This window comes from Ambystoma mexicanum, chromosome 9, assembly GCF_040938575.1.
Source record: "Ambystoma mexicanum isolate Mex_15411 chromosome 9, UKY_AmexF1_1, whole genome shotgun sequence".
Taxonomy (NCBI): Eukaryota; Metazoa; Chordata; class Amphibia; order Caudata; family Ambystomatidae; genus Ambystoma; species Ambystoma mexicanum.
This window is the reverse complement of record NC_090931.1, coordinates 706740363-706764480: the sequence shown is the minus strand read 5'-3', so window position 1 is coordinate 706764480 and position 24118 is coordinate 706740363. Positions and strand designations below refer to the sequence as shown.

The 24118-nt window shown below is 43.4% G+C and overlaps 1 protein-coding gene across 1 annotated transcript in view; it reads left to right on the top strand.

Moving 5' to 3' along the window:
• LOC138487373 (gamma-crystallin-2-like) overlaps positions 1–9957 on the top strand; it is a 52817-nt gene extending 42860 nt beyond the window's left edge. The window contains exons 4-5 of the mRNA XM_069613947.1: positions 7290–7543; positions 9669–9957. Coding sequence (XP_069470048.1) covers positions 7290–7543; positions 9669–9941 — 527 coding nt within the window. The 3' untranslated portion in view covers positions 9942–9957. The remainder of the gene's footprint in view (positions 1–7289; positions 7544–9668) is intronic.
• The last annotated feature ends 14161 nt before the right edge of the window (positions 9958–24118 follow it).

Here is a 24118-nt window from a genome sequence, read left to right as displayed (position 1 = left end):
ATATGCACTACGTAAGGAGATTGGGGGGCTAGAACATACAGGGTTTCAAGAGCATTAATCAATGCCCTTTTGACTGAGATCAGGGATAAGAGGCAGGAGTTAAAACAGTTAGGGATGGGGACATGGTTAGGAAACTGCAGTTTCTTAAACACAAATACTACAAAAAGGGGGACAATGCGGATGCGTTGTTGGCTGCTAGGTTAGGGGCACAATGCGCTATGAGATGGGTGGATGAGATGGTCTTGCTAGAAGGGGGAGGTGTGAGATGCCGGGGAAAATATCAAAAGGTTTTGCTGACTTTTACCGGGTCTTCTATGATGTGGACTCAATGGTGGCACTGGATGAGGTGAAACAGTATTTGCAAGGCACCCCACTAACTAGACTGAAAGGAGACAGGACAGACTAGATCCATATAATGCCCCTTTCACAACCAAGGAGGTTCAGAGAGCCATCGCTAGAATGCCAGCAGATAAAGCGTCCAGAGATTATGAATATTCAATAGGGTTTTATAAGACGTATGCAAAGCTCTTGAGCCCTTTCCACGGCAAATTGTTTAATTCAATAATGGACACAGGTAAGGCACAAGAGTCATTAATTGTAGCAAATCCCAAGGGGAATTAGGACTCCAAACAGTCTGGATCATATAGAGCTATTTCACTGTTGAATTTGGATGCAAACATTTTTACTAGGATTTTGGCCTGTAGATTTGAGTGAGCGATGCCCCACCTCATTCACTCGGATCAGGCCGGTTGTATCCTGGGAAGGCAGGGAGCAGATGCCTTGCAGATAATTCTGAACCTGATGGACCTGGCAAGTGGGAAGGGTGAGAAGGCAGGGCTTGTAGCGCTTCACACAGAGAAGGCCATTGATAGAGTGGGGTGGGAGTTCCTCTACGTGGCCCTGGAGAAATTTGGATTTGGGAGCAGGGACCTCAAAGGAATAAGGAAATATATATAAATCCAAAGGCAAGGGTGGCAGTGAATAGTCAGATCTCAGAGAGCTTTAATCCACTAAGGGGCACTAGACATGGCTGCCCGTTGTTCCCCCTTGTTGTTTGCCCTATCTTTAGTGAGGGATTGGTAGTGGGGGGAAGGTAATTCAACTTAGGGGTGTATGCTGATGATATTGTGCTAGGAAGTGTGAATGAGTTTTTATCACTCCTGGGATAATTGTCTCAGACCACAGCATATGCCTCAAAGACACAACCAAGACAGAGCTTACTGTCATAAAGATGAATGAGCATCTTATCACCAAAGACTGTGGCAGAAGACACAATAGGCACATCACTTGGAAGACCAGAAAACCAATTCTACAAATGAGGAAGATGTGTGTGCATGCCATCTACAGTCACATGGATGCAGTCATGGGGAAAGGTGGTGTTTTTGTTTCTGTAGCAGCGTCCGGTATGAAAACTTCCATGATAATGCACACTTAGTCATGTCAGCTATTATGAGGCATTTAAGTGCATTGCAACTGTAAACATTTAGTCGTTCCTCCATCTTAAGTCTATTTGACCCGACCAAGTACCAACCAGCAGAGCCAGTCTCTAATTGTGAGTTCTGTGCTCACAAACTGGAGGTTCTGCTTCAATTTATTTGGCTCTACAACACGGAAGAGACACTAAGTACTAGAACTGCACTCACATACTTGTGTGTCTGCCTTTTTTTTGGCTTTACCAACAAGTGAAGCTGCAGACAGATCCCAGTATCATGTTCACAGAATGATGGTTCTGCCTCAATTTATTTGGCTCTAGCAATCAATGGAACCCCAATCTGGCTCTACACTCACAAACTGGAGGTACTGCCTGAATATTTTTGCAGAACAACTGCTGTTGGAGACACTCTATAAGTCCTAGTACCACAATCAGAACATAATCTATACCGTTACATTCATGTCATCTTCAGTCAGGTTAATACCACCATTGGATTTGTTGGTGGTACTGCCGCAATCTGTTTGAATCTACCAACCAGCCGAGCCCCTCCCTAGGTCTTAATACCATACTCACAAGCTGGAGATTCTGACTCAATTTATTTGGATATAACAACGAGTGGAAACACTCTCTAAGTCCTAATACTGCACTCACAAAGTGGAGGTTCTGCCTCAATTTATTTGGAGCCATCAACAAAGTAATTCCCTGACTCCTAGTACCACGCTAACAAACTGGACTTTATCATTTTATTTGGCTTTATCTAACAGTAATGCCACGCCTGCATTTTTCTAGACTTTTCCAGTTTTACATGCCTCTTCTTTTGCTCCCCTCTTGCCCATGCACCTACAAGACAGTACGGTAATGCTGGATCATGTGTGTCTCCATAGCATCCACCACTGCCAAAGGATTGCCCTCCACTGACTCACATGTGACGGACAATGTATGATATGATATATGATATGATATGATATGGCATTTATAACGTGCCTATTCACAAGTGTTTCAGGGCGCGACGAGGCAAGGGAGGGGAAACAAAGGGAGGACAAAACAACGATCCTACTAGGCCAGGTGTCATTCAGATCGCGCAAGTGCATGGGAATGTAGGAAGTACATGCTGGCATTCATCATCACTATGCCATTACTGTCATGCTCAAATTGTGCCCCCTCCTGACATCCACTACCACAAACCGAGGCAGTGGTGCTAGTGGTGCTAAAGCAGCTCTGCTAGAAGATGGTGCCAGAGGGTTAGTTTGTGCTGTCCAACAGGGGCGTTTGAAAGACATTCGGGTTTATCACAGAAAGGGAGGCTGTAGCTAACTTGAAGGGGGCTATGGCAGCAAACTTGTCTGTGATCCAACACTCTCTTGTTGCTGCCATCACCAGTGGAGGAGGGCACTGTAGTAGTGGGGTCTGTGGCGCAAGATTTGTTCTCTTTGCACATCATTGTTCCACACCCTAAAGTGCTTGAACATCAATGAGGTGCCTAAGGAGCTCTTTTTTTATTAAACTTTAGTGTGGACTTATAGTCCTCGTAGTGGTCACCTGGCTGGCCACTACGAGGACTATGAGTCCACACTAAATTATTAAATAAATCTGCACTGTTTCAACCGCAAAGAGCGTGGAAAATAAACTTTTACGAAAATCCGAATTGCAAGGTAGCCAGGACCCTGTTTTTCCCAATCGTACAAAGAGGTGTGAGCTTCACCTCAACAAAACCTGTGCTCTTGCATCAACACAATTAGCAACACAAAATAGCCAGCTTTTAGTGCAGTAGTGTTCCAACTCTAGTGCCCAGTCTCTTCTCTCTCTTATTTTATTAATTTATTTAATTATTTTTGCCAACACCCACACACGGGGGTATCACAGCTTTAGTGCAGAGAATGTAGGCAGGGAGGTACAAAGAGATTCTGTACAGTGACAATATGAATCATATTTGTTGAACAGCCATGTTTTGGTTCGTTTTTTGAAGATAAAGAAGGATGGCTCATTCCAGTCAGTGATGTTTTGGGTAGGAGTATCTTTTGATCCACCGTCACCTTCAAAAGGCTCTCTCTATAGGGGCAGGCAATGGTGCAGTTTACCCAATCTGATCCTACTGGCCCACTTGCTGGAGGGCATCTCTAACTCCTCTCTCTGCTGCAGCTGGGGTTCCACTTTTTCATCTCTGAGGCCAATGCACCCATTCACATACTGCAAGAACTCACAAACTGAGTCTGCAGCTACCATAACCTCACTCCAAAGGGTAGCCACATCCTCCGAACATGTACCTCAGCATCTCCTTCGACCAAAAGGTGTGGGCCAAGGTCTACCCGCCACCTCCTCTTCCTCTTGCTCCATCTACCCCTCCTGCTCCTTCTACCCCGTCTCGATAGTCGTCTCTCTCTCTTCAACCACTGTTGCACTGTCCTTGTCGTCCATCTCAAGGTCCATCTGCCCCTCCTGAAGCTCTGCGTCCACCTTCTAGCTGACTAACTTGACCACTAAAACAGAGGTTCAGGAACAGTCCAGCACCTCATCTTCTGCCCCAGGCACTCCCTCGAATTAAAATAACAGGTTAAATATGATTGCAATCTGCAAAACACAAAACAATTGACTAAGAGATTCATTAAAGACATGCAAAGGAAAAGAGGTGAGAGAAAATATAATCTGTAGGGAAGCTAACTGAGTAGCACAGCGCAAGCAGACTTCTTGGGTTCACACAAATGTTTTTACAGTCTTAGGAAAGTAAAGGTGTTAGGAAATAATTGTATTTCTTGTTTTATTTTTTGGGTGACACTAAAGAAAAAAGGAGGAGGGGAATTAGAAGAGGAACCTTATAGTTTTTTAGTTAGGGAGTAAGGGAAAAAGGAAAGATAAGAAAGGGGATCTAAGACCACAGGCAAACAGGCACAATGGGATATAACAGCGACCAATATAATCACAAACACCACAAACAAACACGAACAGACGAATTGGGTTATACACGTACAGCTGTTCTGTTGTTACCACTGAAAAGTGCTCCGTTATGTATCTATAATGTTATAGACCTCTGTAAAGTGCCCTGTTAGGTGTCTGCATGGTGTATACCTCTGTAAAGCTTGCTGTTGCTTCTGGAAGCTAGGTCCATGAAGAAGAAGAAGAAGAAGAAGAAAGAAGAAGAAGAAGAAAGAAGAAAGAAGAAAGAAGAAAGAAGAAAGAAGAAAAAGAAGAAAGAAGAAAGAAGAAAGAAGAAGAGGAAGAAGAGGAAGAAGAAGAGGAAGAAGAAAAATAACAGTAATAATAATAATAATAATAATAATAATAATAATAATAAAAAAGGCGTCAACAATCATAGCAAAAAAATAAACAAACTCCTCCAAAACTCTCCTAAACTCACCAAAAGCACAACAAAACTTAGCCAAAACCAGCAATTTGATTGCATGTTCTGTCCACTTCTTGAAAGCCAACAAGACCCATAAAGGAAGCAGAATGGCTCAAAAATCTCTGATTGGCAGGCTGAACTCCTCGCTCAAACCTGAGCCCTCAGCCCCCACCTAACCCGCAATCGGATTTCAGCCCTCAAATCCCACCTTAAGTCCCAGAAATACTCTGGCTTCTGTAGGACACGATTAGTGACGTTCACACAGCGCTAGGTGCTAGTTCTTCCAGGTCCAGGCTATCATCATTAAATGCAAAGCAGTTATTTTGCTTTAGAGCCCCAAATGAAGAGGAACAGCTTTCCTTTCTTGGTTTCAGAATTTGAAAAGGAAAATAGTCTGTTGAGCCTTGAGCAGAAATTTCATTAAAAGAGTACCATTAAAATGACATGCATAATTCAACCTTAATTCCTTTTACTATTTCCTGCGTTCATGATTCAACAATTTCAACCAACCCAATATTGCCTTTGGATAACTGGTTGGGATTTGTTCTAGCAAGGGGATGATGGATCACTCCTTTCACATGTTCTTCTACTTTTATTCTTTGACTCTTTTTCCTCATTTTGCCACCTACATTTATCACTTTCTGTCTTTTTTTCTAGTAAGCAAATGAGGTCACACACCCTCTACATCTTAATTCAATCAACATTGGCATTCTATTCTTTCCACCTCCCTCCCCTCACAGCTGTCTTCCCACTCACTCTGCTTTTTACTCTACTGACTTTTCCTTCATCTGCCCATAGTCTTTGATACCTCACTTACCTTTTTGAATCACAGTCTTCTCTCGCTCGTTCTTGTCATTTTTGGTGATTTCATCTTTAAAATATTTACAAAATCAATCCTTTTCTTAACTTCTCCGCTTGCAAAAACTCTGATGCTTTCACTAGTTTTCTCACGTCTCGTTTACCGTTGTACTCTTGGGGCTTCCTGCTTAAGTTCTCCTTTTGTGAACTTACAACCCACGTCTACCCCTCAGTCAGGATGAAAAGCTCATTGAGTGGAAAAATAACTAAAGATTGCAGGATACTGGAGGCAATATATACCTCCAGGGGTGAAGGACTATTCAAAGTTGAATAATTGATTCCTGTGGTTGTGATGGATACTGCAAAACAAGTACTGTAACGAGGAAGACTAGGACTCTGAGTAATGAAGATTACTGCTAAGTAATTAGCACATTATCTGCTTATGCAGTTAATCTGGTGACCTGCTGACCGTGCGTTAAAGTGTTTAGCTGTGATTACCTTGCCGTAGAGCGGGCTGTAAATCTAGTGGACGGTTCCATGTGATCTTACCAAACAGAATTTTAACGAATGAAATGTTACCGAAACAAAAGCAACATTTTTATTTTTTTTATTTGGGGGTGTTGCCCCCAAATCCCATTTCCCCACATGTCCAACCCCACTCCGAACCACACCCCACACCATATAACACTTTACTCCATTCCCTATGTATTTAGTTTTGTGTATTTTTTCGGTTGCATTCGTTGTTTTCTTTTCGGTAACATCACTGGATACCCTAGTGGACAACAGAGATGCCCGAAATACAGAGCAATCAGGCAAAAGGCAACCTAGATAGTTTGAAAATATCTTTACACAGCTGTCCTGTGTCCTTTCTTCCACCATATTACCTCGTGCCTCCCGCTTAACACTGAGCCAGCAGCTGACACAGTCGGTGTCATCAACCAATTGATAGATGCCTTTTTTAACCCTGCCTTTTCAGTGCTGCAGTGTATTTACTGACAATGCAATGAACCTTTAATGCTCCCCTGGCAAACAAAAGAGAAAACAGTCACACACAAGCAGTGCTCATCTCGTCACAGTAAAGATGAATAGAGCAATACATTTCCCTAAATGGACAGAAACACAGCCCGTTGAGCTTGCAATGCTGGCGCTTGCTGCTGCCTATATAAGGGTTGGATCTGTGGGCTGTGAGGTATCACAACCACCAGTCATCATGGGAAAGGTAAAGCAAACCATGTCCCACCCTCACGGGTTTCTCCTTTATTTGGTGCATGTTTGTTAGGACAATGTTTACAGCTATAAATGGTAACATTAGATGAGAGAAGAATGAGTACTAGTAAAAATAGGGCTTTCCAATATTTCCTTTCCAACATGTTGGAAACTTGCATGCAATATTCAAAATAGTTTCGTTTGAATTAAAAGGCTCGAGGGCATTTGCAGTGGCTCTTAGATCAGAAATGTGCAACGTACCCAAAATTTTATATCTAAAACTGTGATTTCTTGAGCATGCTACAAATGTTAAAACAAATAAATATACTTTAAATGACAAACATGGCAGAGTTCATCAAATGGAGTTTCCAAGTGTAAAATGAAGAATAGCAAAATAATAAGAGCTCTACTTATATTGTAAATATTCTATGCATATCTGTCCCCTGGTTGAGTTTGCTGAGAGTTGAAATTTGGATCTTTCGTGGTGTTACACATTTAACGAAACTTTAATCCTTTTTAACCAGCAGATCACCTTCTACGAGGACAAGAACTTCAGCGGCCGCTGCTACGAGTGCAGCTCTGACTGTGCCGACCTGCACTCCTACTTCAACCACTGCAACTCCCTTCGAGTGCACAATGGCTGCTGGATGCTCTATGAGCACCCCAACTACATGGGCCACCAGTATTATCTGAGAAAGGGGGAGTACCCTGATTACCAGCGTTGGATGGGCTACAATGATTCCATCAGGTCCTGTCGCATGATCCCCGAAGTAAGTTCAGGCTAATCGGTTACAGGTGGCTTCTTGTTTGATGATTGTGTTTCCCCAATGTTTAACCACAGAAAATTAGCAAACAAAAAATATTTTTTCTATCAATTCCATTGATCGAATCATGTTGTTATCAGAAATACTGAGCTGCTATTCTGCACTCATTGCATGGACAGATGTTACTGTTACTTGAGAGATTCACTTGTTTAAATAAATAGTCTGCTATATTTTCTTAGTACAGAGGGCTCCCGAGTTACATCATGCTTAAGAAGACATTTGATTAAATCTGCAAAACGGCATTGGATTCACCAAGCTTCACATAATTTCCATCAGTCATTTTTGAAATCTTCTGAGGGACCCATGAGATCAATATTGAAAGACAATGGGCCTCATTAAAAGTTAGCCTGTCTGGCTTTAACGGTGCTGATAAAACCGTACTGGCACCGTTTCTGGACCGGCTAACTACGAGTTCTGAAGGCAGTGGTGTGACACCCGCCAGGTCTGACCTGGCGGGCGTAACGCTACTGGCCGCAGACGGACGTGGAAACACCGGCACCATTACTGCATGGGACTCTACGGGAATGGGGAGTAACGGAATGCCGGCTCCGGAATTACCGGACCACCAGGGCTGTAATGTCGCGGTAATTCCGGCAATTCCAGAGCCGGTAATTCATTCCAAGTCCGGCAGCAACCTGCCCTTTCTTCTGGCTCGGTTACCGCGGGACTTGGAATGAGGCCCAATATCTGCTGTTGCACACACAAGCAACATTTTATACGTAAATATGCCTGTTTTTGGTCATATTTCACAATCCAACAGGACGGTCTACATTTTTAGAGTTATGCATTTAACCAAATTACCTATATATTTGAATTCTGATGAGTCCAAAGGAGTATCATAAAATACATGGCCCTATATTGGAAGAACAGTTTCTTTGTGGGGGACACATTATTGCCAATTCATTTTTGTGTCTGAAAATGGCTCAATAAGAGGTTAAAATGCATCACCCTTATACTCTTGAATTATAAGGTTTGCAACACAAAAAAGTGTGTCGGTCTCTGAGGCACTCAGAATCGCCTCACTGGGAACATACCAGTAGAAATGTAAACCCTGTAGCATGAAGAGTTGCACTTTTATTGCAAGCTGCTTTTGAAACTTCAGAAAATGTTTAACCGTTTCCTCAAGCAGAATTTCTAGTGATAACAAACATGAAGATCACACCTTCACAATTCTCCATTTGAGAGCGCAAAGGGTTTTCTTTTTATCTTGATAGCGCTGTACAGCTGGGCTGTACTATGATAGGGAAGGTGTTACTAGAGTCTATTTGAGACCATGACTTTCAACTACAGAAATAGGTGTTTACTTTACATGTACTTAAATATGACACTACTATTTGTATTCTGTCTTTCCTCAAACACAACATCATATTCTGAGCGTTGGAGTATATACAATGATGTGTTTATCCTGGACATACCATGGGATTGGCGAGGCAATACACGTGATTAGCCTTTAAAGATTCATGGGTCGGGAAATTGAGCTGGCCCACTGGATTAAATACAATGATGTGGCAGAATGTGAACATTGCCTCATCAGTAAGAGGGCTTGATGCCAACACTCACGGGGGTACCAGTAAAATTGAGCAAGCCTGTATCTCTTGTTCGTCGTTTGCACAGCAATGGCTATGTGATCCTGAAAAGTTTGTGTTTGCTGCCTTTGACAGTATTACTAGTTGTCCATGTCCAGAACATTTGGTATCTCTTGAGCTTTTTCCCAAAATCCAGTTGTGCAAGAATAATTGTTGACCAATCTTTGGGCACCATGATTTCTTACTGGTCTTTACTGGTTGGATTTGTGATGTTTTTACTCGGTCATTCCATTGGAGGTGAGCAGAGAAAAAAAGGTATATTTTTCCTAAGGTGATCACTATTAATATTGCCCATGCTTAATCTAAGTGGTCAAAAGTGGTCCCGAACTCACAGCAAATTATTGTAGTTGTAAAAAACATCAGCATGAATCTGGAAAGCTGGCATGGAAAGAAAGGCATGCACAAGCTGAATGAAGAACTGATTTTATAAGAAACAATATCAAGAACTCTTTAACAGTCTTGTCCTTTTTCATTTCCTATCACAGCATCGAGGCTCCTTCAGAATCAGGCTTTATGAGAAGGGTGACTTTGGAGGTCAGATGATGGATTTTACCGATGACTGTCCCAATGTTTACGACAGGTTCCACTTCAATGACATCCACTCCTGCAATGTGCAGGACGGGCACTGGATCTTCTATGAGGAGCCCAACTACAGAGGACGCCAGTACTACCTGAGACCCGGAGAGTACAGGAGATACAGCGACTGGGGAGCCACGAGCCCCAGGATTGGCTCCTTCAGACGGGTGGATTATATTTAATCTAATCAGGAAAACTTTCAACTGTGATTTTATTTTCAAATGCTCAATAAAATATTGAATCATAAAATTGTTCGAGAATTCTCTGTTTCATAATGTCCTGCTTTACACATTTTGCAGAAATATATTATCTTTTTTTCATAGTAGACAATGTTAGGTGGAAATGTCAATGCCACATATCAACTAATTGCAACACATTCATCAGTTGTACTTGGCATGTAGAGTCATATACATTGGTTATTGAAAGTGAGAAAGGAAATGTATCCAACACAAGTATTAAGGACTTTAGATGTCACTCATTGGAATGTCATAGCTGTAAGCAAAAGAAGTCTGACAAATCCCAACATTTAATTGTTTCAGCACTTTGGGCTTTTGCTTTTTTTAGCCGATAGGAATCTAGTCAGTGAATGTACATGTTTGCTACTTTTCCATACCTTATAGAGAAAGAGTGGAGCTTGTTTTCAAGTGCCTGTGATATCAGGTGTAATTAATCGAATCAATTTGCACTCTATATCTATTATATTTGTTTTGTGTGAATAGTTTTAATCATAACATACACAATTTCAAAACCAATAATGTAAATAACCCAATTTCATATCTAGACAACAAGACTAAATAGTCAATAATAGTTCATATTATATAAAAAGACTGTAAAACTATTACGTTCATACATTCTCTCCAAGTTATGTTAATAACTCATGTTGACATTCCTTGCAGTAATATTACAGTCAAATATTCTATTTAAGAGTGTTGGGAACATCCCTTCTAAAGCTCTAAATGCAAAACGAGATGTTCATTTGGCTCCACATCCCGTACACAGTGGAACTTATTTTTGATTATTGGTTCATGTGCCAGTGTATTCAATTAATCTAGTGTGATTACAGGCAAGACATAGTTGAAAATATACTTTTGGCAAAATGGTCCTCATTCAAAAGGTAATTGATTCATTAAAAGACTCTTAAACCATAACACCTCAAAATATATTTGTTATCTTAAACATATCATCATACACAGAAGAGATTTTAAAGTCTCAGGTGCATGCATTTTGACAAGTCTTTGCACAGTCCCCATAGTGTCCATCAATATTCCTTAACTCCCTTTCATTTTTGCACACCATGTCTGAGACAATTTCATGAAACATAATGCTTTTCAATCAACACTGATTAGCATGTTTCAGTTTATGATAGATTGACAGGTATGTCTATCCTATCTTGTGCAAATGAGAGTCAAGACCAAATTGGATGAATAGATTAAATGTTTCTGTGTCTGTGAACCGCCAGCAGGTGTTTCCAAGCAATGTGCTCAGTTAAATTTAATTAATTTGATATCTTGATAAGGAAAGCTAACTCAATATACATTAGTATAGTTATGCTATTCACTTCATATAATTTAATATAATCCAAGGTATATTATCAAATGTGACATTAAGATAATGCAGATTGTGCACAATTGCCATGACTATTCTTCTTAAATATTTTATATGGTCTTTCAGACAAGTTTGTAATCAAAGTAGAATACCAGATATTTGTAATGCTGTAAAACGTAATATTAATTACTAGGAACAAATGACTCATAATATAGCTTCTTCCTTTTCTATCACATTAAAACCGTAACATGTTCTTCATCAAATTCATTGTAACATTGCGATTTTTGATGTACTTGTGCATCGCATTGTTCATTCTATTAAGACTGAGGGACTTTGATCTGTAAAGCAATATCATCTGAATATGAAAAAATGCTGAGTTTCTGTTTCTCCAAGGTTAATTGAAAAGGTTACAGATTTAGATAAACAATCTGCCAGATCTGACGTGCATTCAAAAAGGATTGGGGATAACAATAGCTTTTTAGTTTTCCTCATTCTTGACCATTAGTCCTACTACTTATATGAACATAGGTGGCACAGTTAAGGGCTACAAGTAGGGTGTGCGTGCAGAAGAGGGACTGGGATGGGTCTATTTTATGAGCAGGACAACACAACATCAACACCACATCGCAGGACATGTTGGGACACACTGTTTCTCTGTCTCTTGACCTTTCTAGCCCCAGCATTGCTGTCTATGCTGATGCTGAGGGAGTCTTCGGTTGTACACACTGAGTGATTTATTTTTGACTACCAGCATTTGACATCAAATTGTTTTATGTTATAATGTGTTCCTTTCCTCCACATTATTACTGGGGCTGAAGGTAGAGCTTTATTCAGACATTTGACAGCAGACACAATGGCTGTCCGATAATATTGCTTGCTGATTGATGACTGATTCATACAAATTCATGGAGCACTGCCACATTTATAATTTCCTTCAACAGCCCAATAAGATGCACCTTTTAACTGCTAAATGGCTGTAAATGCTTGTCTACCTGGTGTTTATTTGACATCCATTCATCATGGATTTAAACAGATTCATGGTGCTAAGGAAAATAGATGTCAGCCAAAAGTAGAGAATTGCTGTAGTCTTGCACAGTTTCCTGTACTTGAATTTCAGTTTTTGGGGACAAGTGTCCTTTTCACATGTATTTAAGAATAATAACCCCAGGTTACTTGGCATAACCATGTTGAGAGCTGCACCACTGTAGTTGATACATTTTATTTATTGATAAGCACGCCACAGGATATAGAGAGTTTGCTGGGATGACTTCAGAAACAAGTAAAGGAGAATTGTGGTTTTAGCCCAGACAAAGCAGTAAAGAGAAGAAATGAAGCAGCACTTTGAATTCTGAACATGTTTAAATAGAAAGCAAGTGGTTCCCCTGCAGGCAGTATGTCTCACAAGGGACCTGTGCTAGATGGAATGCTAGAATCCTATTTGAAGAAGGCAGTAGGAGAAATTGATATACAGAAAGGTGCTGCAGAACAGAGTGGTATTCTGCCAACTTTAGCACGGGAAGCCCCAACATTGATGACTGCTATTCAGATTTGTTGGTTAATCATTCTGCACAAAGTACTGTTTTGTCACAATTATGTTACTTTTATCTTAGGGAGTGCGGGTTGGGTAAGACGGAGGAAAGGCTTGTCATTTTCAAACACATTCTGGTAGGAAGGATATGCTTCAACATTTTACCCCGATTCCACTTGCTAATTGTTTTCCACACTTTCAACACAGGAATAGGTAGTTTGAATTATCCCAGCGATGGTCATTTAAGGGTATGCACAAAAGTGACAATTGTGGGTGTCTATTTCAGACTAAGAATGTATGTGCTGAAGAAATGGTGGATAGAGGGTCCAACTCTAACATAGCAAGTACTGGGGTTATACCTTTCAATCACCATATACCCAACATATTCAATTACTTGATATCATTCTACTCCCACTGTTGGAAAAGGATGGTTTTAATGCTTTTATGATTGTGCACCTAACTTTTGTTTTCTTATATCAAATGAATTAGGGAAAATGGCTGTAGTGATAGCAAATACTAAATATTTGCAAAGGAGTCTATTGAGTAAAGATGAGTAAACCTAATCATGAGGATAAGATGATGGTCAATTGTTACATGACCCTGGAACAAGCTAATACTGCAGAGTTCACTAAAATCCTTTGTGAACATTTGAAACAATGTATACATTTAACATGTAATTTGGTTTCAGGGATAATGTGAAATTGAACATTGGAGATGATTCTTCTGTATTTTTATTGGCCCAAGAAGAAGATGCAGCCTTGGCTATTACCAGGCCAGTAATGATGTACACACAGATGGCCATTCAAGCGTTGTCTTTGCTTGGGTTATTGAGAAAGTTAGATTTGAGACCTGTGAATTGATGTCTATGACCTAATATCCCCAGATGCCTTACTTATAATGGTACATAATTAAAATAAACCATAGATACATTATGCCCATCACCCTGTTCTTAAGCCTGATACAAAGTTGTTAGGTATTGCCGAGAAATGTTGATGATCAGAGTGTGCTATCCTTCACTACGTACACATCTTTTAAACCATACTATTTCACAAATAAGCAAGTCCCATCAGCCAAAAGGCAGGAAATATGATGGGAGATGATGGTAAAGGTCTTTCCTTTAGAAATAATGTTTAATCAGTGTTTTGAAAATATTGATGGATATGTAAATCCTGAGGCTGATTGGGCATAGTGGAACATTTTGATAACTTACTGAAGTGAATTCAACTTTTGACATCACATCTAATTGTTCCAAAAAGAAACATATCTGGCTAGATGGCAACTGCAAAGTGGCTAAGCTTGTTTTACCTAAGAGCCTCAAGTCAAGAGAAGAGGTAATGTAGATATTTGGACTACATAGCTTCACAATAATAGTTTAAAGCAGAGTAAATTCACTTGTTTGAATTAGTCTGGGAGAATTTTATTTTAGCAGTTGAGGGAGACAATTGCAGGAGGTTCTGGGAAATATTTAATGATCTGTCAGGGTTTTTGTGTGAAATTATTATTGAATCTAATGCTCCAGTTGAATACTGAGTGTCATATTCCCAGTCTAAATTCAGGCTCAAGGGAGAACACTTTGGTAAAAAGGCAGGATAATATGACTATTATTGTTAAAGATGGTGATTGTTTGCTCTAAATCTGGCAGTACTTTCTATCATCAACATTAATAGATAAATCTATGTTCTTAAAGTGAATAGAAGACCAGGTGTCAACTGAGTGCCAATAGATCTCTTTAAACTCCACGCAGAAATGTGGGCTCCTTTTTATATAATGCATTCAATGCAATGATTGTATTGAATTATAACCAGACTAATGGAAATGGTGAAATATTATAAAGATATTTAGGAAGGCGATAGGCTCTCCCCAACTAGTTATAGACACACATCATTCCTGGATAGATACTTGAAACGTTGGTAAAATAATACTAGCAAAATAAGAAGAATGGGTGTCAGTTTACGAAATGTTGCCCTAACACAATTGGGCTTTAGGGAAGATCTCAATATGCAGCAACTAACTTTCAATAATGGCTAATTTGCTCTACATAAAAGAAGAAACCATATGTTTAGCATTTATGGATCATGCTAACCCCCCTTCATTCGGTGGACAGGAATATGCTGTGGAAAATCCTAGAAGATCATGGTATCCAACAAGGTTATTTCAGATCAATTTGGATATGCATTAAGACAATAAGACAGTGATAAGGTTTAGTTGTGGTAGGTGTACTACAAAACCATTTGAAGTAGGTTGTGGAGAATGCTGAGAATCCGGTGCTCCTCTTCCGCCACACTCCCAGGGTCTTGCCAGTTGGGTACCACATGGGGCTCCACTTCAGGACCTCCTCCCTTCCTTCTCCCTTTCTTCGCTGGCGTCTTTTCTATAAGTGTGAGTACTGAGGCATAGGGGTCCCCTTCCCTTCCATCTGGCATACTTTCTGGTCAATCTCCAATCATGCCTGATTCAATGTTTGCAACCCCCAGGCTATGCTGTCTACTTGCATGGCCCCCTAGTGTGGCAGCCACGTGTGTCGTACACTCGGTCCAATACGAGTGAGCACACCAACTTCTCCCCATGAGGTGCACCTCAGATCACCAATGCTCCGTAACTGTAGTTTCTGGTCCTGATATTCTTTCACACTCACGCCTTTGTTCTTACCTTGCTGGTGCCTCGAGCCCCTCCCATCCTCAGACTCTAGGGGACCCTGCACTTTGCATGCCTGCTTCGGGTCTCCTGGAGCCCTTCTCCAGCCCTGGGTACAGCTCCACTCTTCACTTTGCAGTCCTGCGGAGACCACCAGGTGCCCGCACTGCCCTGCTCTCGTTCACTCTCCTGGAGGCTCTCTCCACCCCTCTACTCTCCGTGGGGGAGGCTTCTGTGCATTGGAGCCCCCTGCTGAGCCTCTCACTAAATCTGACTTGGAACCAAGCCTCTACAATAAATACTAATAAATACATTTTCTCCTCCTTCCCTCTCCTCCTCCTATGCTAATGTATGTCTGCACCTGAAACTAGTGCCTGGTCCCTTGTGAGTCTTACCAGGGCCAGGCTCCCTCCTATTCTTCGACCAGTCTCCCCCAGCAATGCCGTTGGGCACTCTAACTGGACTAACCTGTATCTGGTCCACCCCGTCCACTGCACTCGTTTTTCCTCTCCTATATTTCCTACAGCACTTGCCCTCGTGGTTCCCGTCAGCACTTGCTCACTCCCCTGGGACCCTCCACCTCTGAACATCATTCCCTCCCCATCTCAGCCATTCCCCCATTTGCACTCCCCTTTCACTTGTTTGTCTCTGCACTTTGCACGGTAAGAATATCACAAGACCTAGTGCAACTATTATTCTTTGTTGTTCCTATGTTCCCCCCCTTTTTGTCTTGTAGCGCCTGGAAACACTTGTGTATAGGCGCCATACAAATGTCCAAATTGCACTTGTGCAGGGCTATCTGAGGGCAGGATTACTGCTGCGATCCTCCCTGTCATCTTGTACCTCAGTCTCCGACACCCTCATCGGGTTACAGCCTTGCTCCTCCTCCTTCGTGCTTCCTAACATGCAGAGGAATAGGTGGATTGGTTGTGGTCCTTTTCCACCACTATGTGGAGAAATCTGTAGTCCTGGACAGAGATCAACGTAACACAGATGTGCAGTATCAAGGGGACAGGATTTGTATTTTCCAGGACTTGTCCAGTGTTCACTCTCTCCAAAAGGAGGGAGTGTCACCCTCTCGCGGCCTGGTTGAATTTAAAAGGGAACAGTCATATATGGGCATATTCATTTGCACTGATATTCGAGTTGAGGGATGTAGATTACAGGATCACCTCTGGTATGGCGGTGCTGCAGGTCCTGCAACATCTTATGGAGGATGTGCAGTGGGAAGGCAATGTGGCACCAGAAGTGGAAGTGAGAAAGTTTGCAACATTTCAAGAGGCCTTCTCATGAGGAAACGGGTGCCACGTGGTAGGAATTATCAAGATTAGGCACGCATTTGCAAGTGAAGTGACACTGGAGACTGAGAGAAGGCTTAGTCACGGATGTAGATGTTCTAGATTGGGGTTGGGTACTTTTGTGAATGATATTTTTTTGGAAGGGGGTTGACTAGGAATTGGTAACAACAGGGGTGTGGAATAAGAGGCTTCATGTAGGGGCCCATAGATTAATGGGTGTCTCACAGAGGCAGATTGGAGGGTCATATTGGGGGGCAAGGGGAGGAGGGTGGTGGGAAAGTTGGAGGGGAAGAGGAAGGGGTTGGTGAGATCTCACAGCCAGGAGAGGCAACAGTTATGTAGAGATGGTTTGGAGATACATGGGGGGCTCACAATGGTGGGGATAGAGCTTCAAAGGGATGGGGAAAGAAGGTACCTGAGGGTGGGAATGTTGAATATGAAAGGACTGAACTCGCTGACCAAGCAGGCACTTGTGACACTTGAATTTCGTACACTAGGCTTGGACATTCTAATGGTACAGGAGGCGAGGCTGCAGCAAGGGGAGGATAGGCGTATTCACGGTGCATTAATAGGTCAGGTTTTCTAAGCATAAGGGGATTTGAAAAAGGGAGGAGTGGGAATATTGTTACACAAGCAGTGACTTTTGAGGGCTACGCAGTTAACAATGGCAATGGAGGGGAGGGTATTTCTGGTGAATTTTGTCATGGGAGAGGTTAAGGCTGCAGTGGCGACAATATATTTCCCTAAAAAGGGACATGCAGTATTTTGTTAGATCAGATTTAGAATTAATCATGTAGGATCTGCAGAGTCTATAGATTATTGGCGGGGGATTTAATATGTGGGCAGATCTGGCCATGGATAGGTTAGCTATCTGGGAAAGGCGTCTGCAGAATGATATTCGGGGGAGGGTTTGTCTGGTGGAAGTACTGGAGGGACAGGGTTTGGCTGACATGTGGAGCCGGAAGCATCCAGGAGATAGGGGTTATACTGTCCTCCCTCCCCACGGTACCCACACCAGGATAGACTACCTCTGTTTAACCAGGGAACAATTGGGGAAGGTAGCCTCATGTGAGGTGAGAGTGGAGATGCACTATGTAAGGAGATTGGGGAGCTAAAAGCAAAAATACAGGGTTCGAGAGCTTTAGACAATGCCCTTTTGACTGAGAATGGGGATAAGAGGCAGGAGTTAAAACAATTGGGGATGTGGACGTGGTCAGGAAACTGCAGTTTCATAAACAGAAATACTACAAAAAGGGGGACAAAGTGGATGCGTTGTTGGCTGCTAGGTTAGGGGCGGAATGGTCTATGAGATGGGTGGAAGAGATGGTCTTGCTAGAAGGCCCTGCAGCCTGGCCCCTTGTGATTGGGCCATGACTTCCACTTTAGTCCAATCACGGTCACTGGGAGGTGGGAGCCGGAACCAGCTAATACGGCCCACAAGGAGGCCTTCCCATTCATTTCCTTTTCATTGTCAATGCTGTGCTGGGTACTGCTTCCAGCTCCTCACAGAAGGTAGGACTGCAACATTTGTATTTCTTCCATGGCCCGCACCATCTTGAATTGTGTGTTTATTATTTATGACATTTGTTTGTTTTCATCACAGAGCCGACACACCCTGTATTAAGCTTCAGAATACTTTTGCTGCTTTCAATGGTTGCTGCGGTGCTTATCCTGCAATGGCACCTGCAATTTGAAGATTTATAAGGTGCATTCAGATCCTTTGATGATTTCCGTTCCTTTGTGTGTTTGGACTCAGCCTACTTCCAAGATGGCTGGCCCACTTTCACTGGTGGTGCTTCTGTTTACCTGCAGCCTGGCCCCTTGTGATTGGGCCCTGACTTCCACTTTAGCCCAATCATGGTCACCGGAAGGCGAGAGCCGGCACCAGCTACTGAGGCCCACAATGAAGGCCCCTGCCTGCTCCCTGTCCGCTACCAAGGCGCTTCCTGAGGTCCGCTCAGCTCTTTCATGCTGCTGCCACCTCACTCTTCAATGAAAACTGGACTGCCTTGACATTTACACCTCTTGTACTATGGATTAGTTCCCTACTTTCTGACCTTCCCCACCTACTTGTCTTCACTTTCCTTCTCTGCTTGTTCTACCATATTAATGCTCTCAAAGGCATTGCGATTCTGTTCCCACCTCTAGCATCCAAATCCAATTGCACTTTTCAAAATTGCTGTGCTTGTGCATTCTATTTGAATGTCAAACCTAGCTGTGCTTGTGCACTCTATTTGAAAGTCAAACTTAGCTGTGCTTCTGCATTTTGCATTGGGTTGAACTAGCAGTGTTCTTGTGTAGACTTGTGCCCTTTTTACTTGAATTACATGTGTCTCTGTAACCTGCTGGCCCAGTGACTGTTCCACACTGCTGTGCCTGTTCTACTCTTTCCTGTGCTCTCTACGCACGCATGTCGCTTTCTATTTCTCCTATCTTCTCCAACTGCTTCTCCATCAACTATCCTTCCCTTCTCACTAAGTCTGGTAGGAAGAAGTTTAAAAAGGATACCTTGGTCGCCAGCCCTGCTCTCTCCATCGCTGATACCTATTCCAGCGCTTCCTCCAGACAGACCCTCACCGACATCCTCTTTGTCATTCCTTCGTCAGATCTATGGACGCTACATATGATCTCTGTGCTCTCTCCTCTCTCTTCCTATCCCAATAAAGGTGGCACCTGCTGGGAAGACCTTATGGCCCACTTCGACTCCTCTAAGGTCATCATTAATGTCTACATAAACAGCACTGTCATGGTCCAAGGCCCTCAGGACAATCTCCTCCTCTTTGATAGGCGTTTCCCTTGCCTCATCAATTTCCTTTCATCTCCTGCTGTGCCCTCCTCCCCCACGTTGGCTACCTTGCCCTCTCCTCTCTCATCTCTTGCCCCACCTCTGGCTCCTTCCTCACCTCCGTAAGGCCTACCTCTGAGCTGTACCCCCCACGTAAGGCCTATAAGGGAGGCAACCTTCTTCATCTTGCCACTCTCAACTCTCGCTCTGCTGTCAAACACTCCTCTGACATCTGCCACCTCCTGGAAGAACTTGACATTGATGTCCTTGGTCTTACCGAGACATGGTTCATGGCCAGCTCTGTCACAAGCTTTGACACTCTACTTCCTGATGGTTACAAAATTCTCTTTGTATCCAGATCCACCAGGTCAGAAGGGGGTGTAGCCCTGATCTTTCCTGGTGGATTCCTGCCTCTGTCATTCCCATGTAGACTTACCGATTTTACGAATGCCTTGTCTGCAGGCTTTCTCTCTCTCCTACCCCCTCTTACCATGGCAACTCTCTACCAGCCCCCCTGGTTAGATCACATCATTTCTCTCTGAGTGGGCCGACCTCTCCTCCTCCCTTCTGGCTTCTACCACTGAACTCCTCCTTCTTGGTGACCTGAATATCCATCTAGACTCTCCTTGTTCCTCCTCTATACTCTTCTGTGACCTTTGTGATTCCCTCTCCCTTTCTAACCTCCCCTCTGGCCTGACTCAATCTGCAGGGCATACTCTTGATGTCTTGATCTCTTCTAACCTCCACCTCTCCATCCCTCTGACCACACATCTCTCCCGGAGTCATCACTCCCTCCTCTCCTCCCATCTCTCCCTTTCTACCGCCCAGGCCAAGCCAACTCCAACACTGCCCACATACCTCCTCGGACATATGACCCATGCAGCGTGTATCAGTCAAGGCTTTTGCCACCACCTTCTCCCCCCTTCACAACTGACTGACTCACATCAAGACACAGCCTTGTCTATGTTCTACTCTTCCATTGCTGATACTCTTGATGATCTTGCCCCTGCCATGAGGAGCCGCTTGAAGCCCAAAGCCAAGTGCAGTTATTGGTATTACTCTGAGCTAGCTAAACTTAAATGTAAGTGAAGGGTGGCTGAGAGGAAATGGAGGGCTTTGTGTTCATCCTCTGACAAACTGGCCTGTCGCCTGCTCCAAAGGCATTACCGACTCTCTGTCCACAATAAGAAGAGAGCCAACAACTCAGCCAAACTCTTTAAAATCTGCAAGGAGCTGGCCAATCCTGCTGCAGTCTCTACCTCTCCTGTCGCCTCCCAGGCGCTCTGTACGGCCCTCGTTCTTTCCTCTTTTTTCCCCTGACGAGGTCTCTAGACAAGGCCAATCTATGAAAGTCTCACCCACAGCTGACACTTCTTGCCCAGCTAACTATCGCCCAATCTCCATCACTCCTTTTCTGGTAAAACATCTGGAAAAGCTGGCCATCTCGCGGCTTAATGTTTACTCTGACTCTGTTGGTTGCCTCCCTGACCATCAGTCTGGCTTTAGAGCAGCCAGAAGCACGGAAACTCCTCTCCTGAACATCAGTGAAGACCTGCTCTCCGACCTTGACTCCAACATCCCATCTCTCCTCATCCTACTCGATCTCTTCTCTGCCTTCGACACTGTCAATCATACCATCATGCTCAACTGTCTCTGTGACAACCTTTCTATCACCTATCAGGCTATGGCCTGGCTGAACTCTTTCCTCTCTAATCGACCCTCCCAAGTCCAACTTGGGTCCTTCTTGTCATCTATCGCCCTTTCTACATTAGGTGTTCCCCAGTGGTCTAACCTCTCACCCTGGCTTTTCAAACAATACCTGGCAACTCTTGCCCACTGCATTACCATTTTCTGCTCAAATTTCAAGTACCATGCGGATGACACTCAACTCATTTTCAGGCTTCCCTCAGCCACCTCTTCTCCTTCTCCTCACATCTCCGAATGCCTATTTGCCATTCAGGACTGGTGTGCCGCCAATGATCTATGCCTGAATCCCAGTAAAACCGAGATCCTCCTCATCGGCACACATTCACCCTCCTTTCCTCTCACTCTTTGGCCAGCCTCGCTTGGCCATCCTGCTCCTGCACCTGTGAGGCTTAGAACCACTGGGTCATCTTTGACTCCACGTTTTCCTTCTCTGCCCACATCTCCGATGTCTCAAAAAAAATCTAACTTCCCACTGCACCTCCTCAGAGGTATTCTACCTTTCCTCTACTTCCGCCAGAAGCTCACTGTCTCTTGAGCCCTCGTTCTCTCTAGGTTGGACTACTGCGACAGCCTCTTTCTAAATGTACCTGTTTCTACTCTCCGTCCTTTGCAACTTATACAGAACAGGACTGCAAGACTTGTCCTTGGCCTCAAGCCTGGGGTCGTATCTTTCAAGCCCTGAAATCTCTCCATTGGCTCCCAGTGGCTGCAAGGATTAATTTCAAGACCCTTTGCATAGTCCACAAGGCTTTCTGGGGCCTGGGCCCAAAATACCTTCAGCTCTCCCTCTGTAAATACCTTCCCTCCCGAGCTCTTTGCTCCTCCGCCTCTATCTCACTCAGGGTCAGTCATTTTTCTAAGAAACGAGCTGGGGGTAGATCTCCATCTTCGGCTGAGGACTCCCTCTGCAACAGCCTCCCTGCCACTCTTAAACTTGAGGAGAACCATCTCCGGTTCCAGAAGCACCACAAGAAGGTCCTCTTTGCTTCTGCCTTATCTCCTCCTCTCCCGTGCTGATCTGCTCTGTCCCGGCATCGTGCACCTGGTCACCCTCTGACTTTCAGGGTCCAGGTACCTGCTCATCCTGCCACCCACGCGCACTGCCTCCTGCCAATCCCTTGCACTGGGGTCTGTATCTGAAACCCTACAGACCCAACCACCTGTTTTTCTGCACTTATCTGACACAGCCTGTCTGCTGACTTATACCTAGCACTTGCCACTTGCTGGCTACACTAACACTGTTTGTTGCTCTTATTTATGTATTTATTTATTTATTTATGTTTTATTTATTTTCTCCTTGTTCAGCACTTTTCATGCTCCCCATCCCATACACTTCCCCCTTCTTCCTCTCCTATGCACTTGCATGTACTTAATGTCACTGGGCCTAGTAAGATTGTTGTTTTTGTTCTCCCTTGTTCCCCTCCCTTGCCTTGCCATGCTCTGAAACACCTGTGTATGAGCTTGATACAAATAAAATATCATTCATTCATTCAAAAAGGGAGGTGCGAGATTCGTGGAAAATATCAAAAGGTTTCACTGACTTTTACCAGGCCTTCTATGATGTCGACGCAATGGTGGCACCGAATAAGGTGAAACAGTATTTGGAAGGCACCCCACTTCCTAGACTGAAAGGAGACAGGACAGGTTAGATCCATATAATGCCCCTTTCACGACCAAGGAGGTTCAGAGAGCCATAGCTAGAATGGCAGCACATAAAGCGCCGAGGGATGATGGGTATTCAATAGGGTTTTATAGGAAGTACTCAAGGCTCTTGGGCCCTTTCATCGCCAAATTGTTTAATTTAATAATGGACACAGGTAAGGCACGAAATTCGTTAATTGTAGCTATTCCCAAGGATAATTAGGACTCCAAACTGGATCGTCTAGAGATATTTCACTGTTGAATGTGGATGCAAACATTTTCACTAGAATTTTGGCCTATAGATTTGAGTGGGCGATGCCCGCTTCGTTCACTCGGATCAGGCCGGTTTTATCCTGGTGAGGCAGGGAGCAGATGCCTTGCAGAAAATGCTGAACCTGATGAACCTGGCGAGGGGGAAGGGTGAGAATGCAGTGCTTGTAGTGCTCGACACAGAGAAGGCCATTGATAGAGTGGGGTGGGAGTTCCTCTAAGGTTCCTGGTGAAATTTGGATTTGGAAGCAGGGACCGCAAAGAAATAAGGGAAATATATATAAACCCAAGGGCAAGGGTGGTAGTGATTAGTCAGATCTCAGAGGGATTTAGTCCACTGAGGGGTACTAGACAAGACTGCCCATTGTTCTCCCTTGCTGTTTGCCCTATCTTTAGTGAGGGATTGGTAGTGGGGGGAAGGGAATTCAACTTAGGGGTGCATGCTGATGATATTGTGCTGGAGAGTGTGAATGAGTATTTATCTCTCCTGGGATAATTGTCTCAGACCACATCATATGTCTCAAAGACACAACCAAGAGAGAGCTCACTGTCATAAAGATGAATGAGCATCTTATCACCAAAGACTGTGGCAGAAGACACAATAGGCACATCACTTGGAAGACCAGAAAAACAATTCTACAGATGAGGAAGATGTGTGTGCATGCCATCTGTAGTCACATGGATTCGGACATGGGGAAAGGTGGGGTTTTTGTTTCTGTAGCAGCGTTTGGTATGAAAACTTCAATGATAATGCACACTTAGTCATGTCAGCTATTATGAGGCATTTGAGTGCATTGCAACTGTAAACATTTAGTCTTTCCTTCATCTTTAGCCTATTTGGCCCTACCAAGTACCAACCAGCAGAGCCAGTCTCTAATTACCAGTTCTGTGCTCACAAACTGGAGGTTCTGCTTCAATGCATTTGGCTCTACAACCCGGAAGAGACACTAA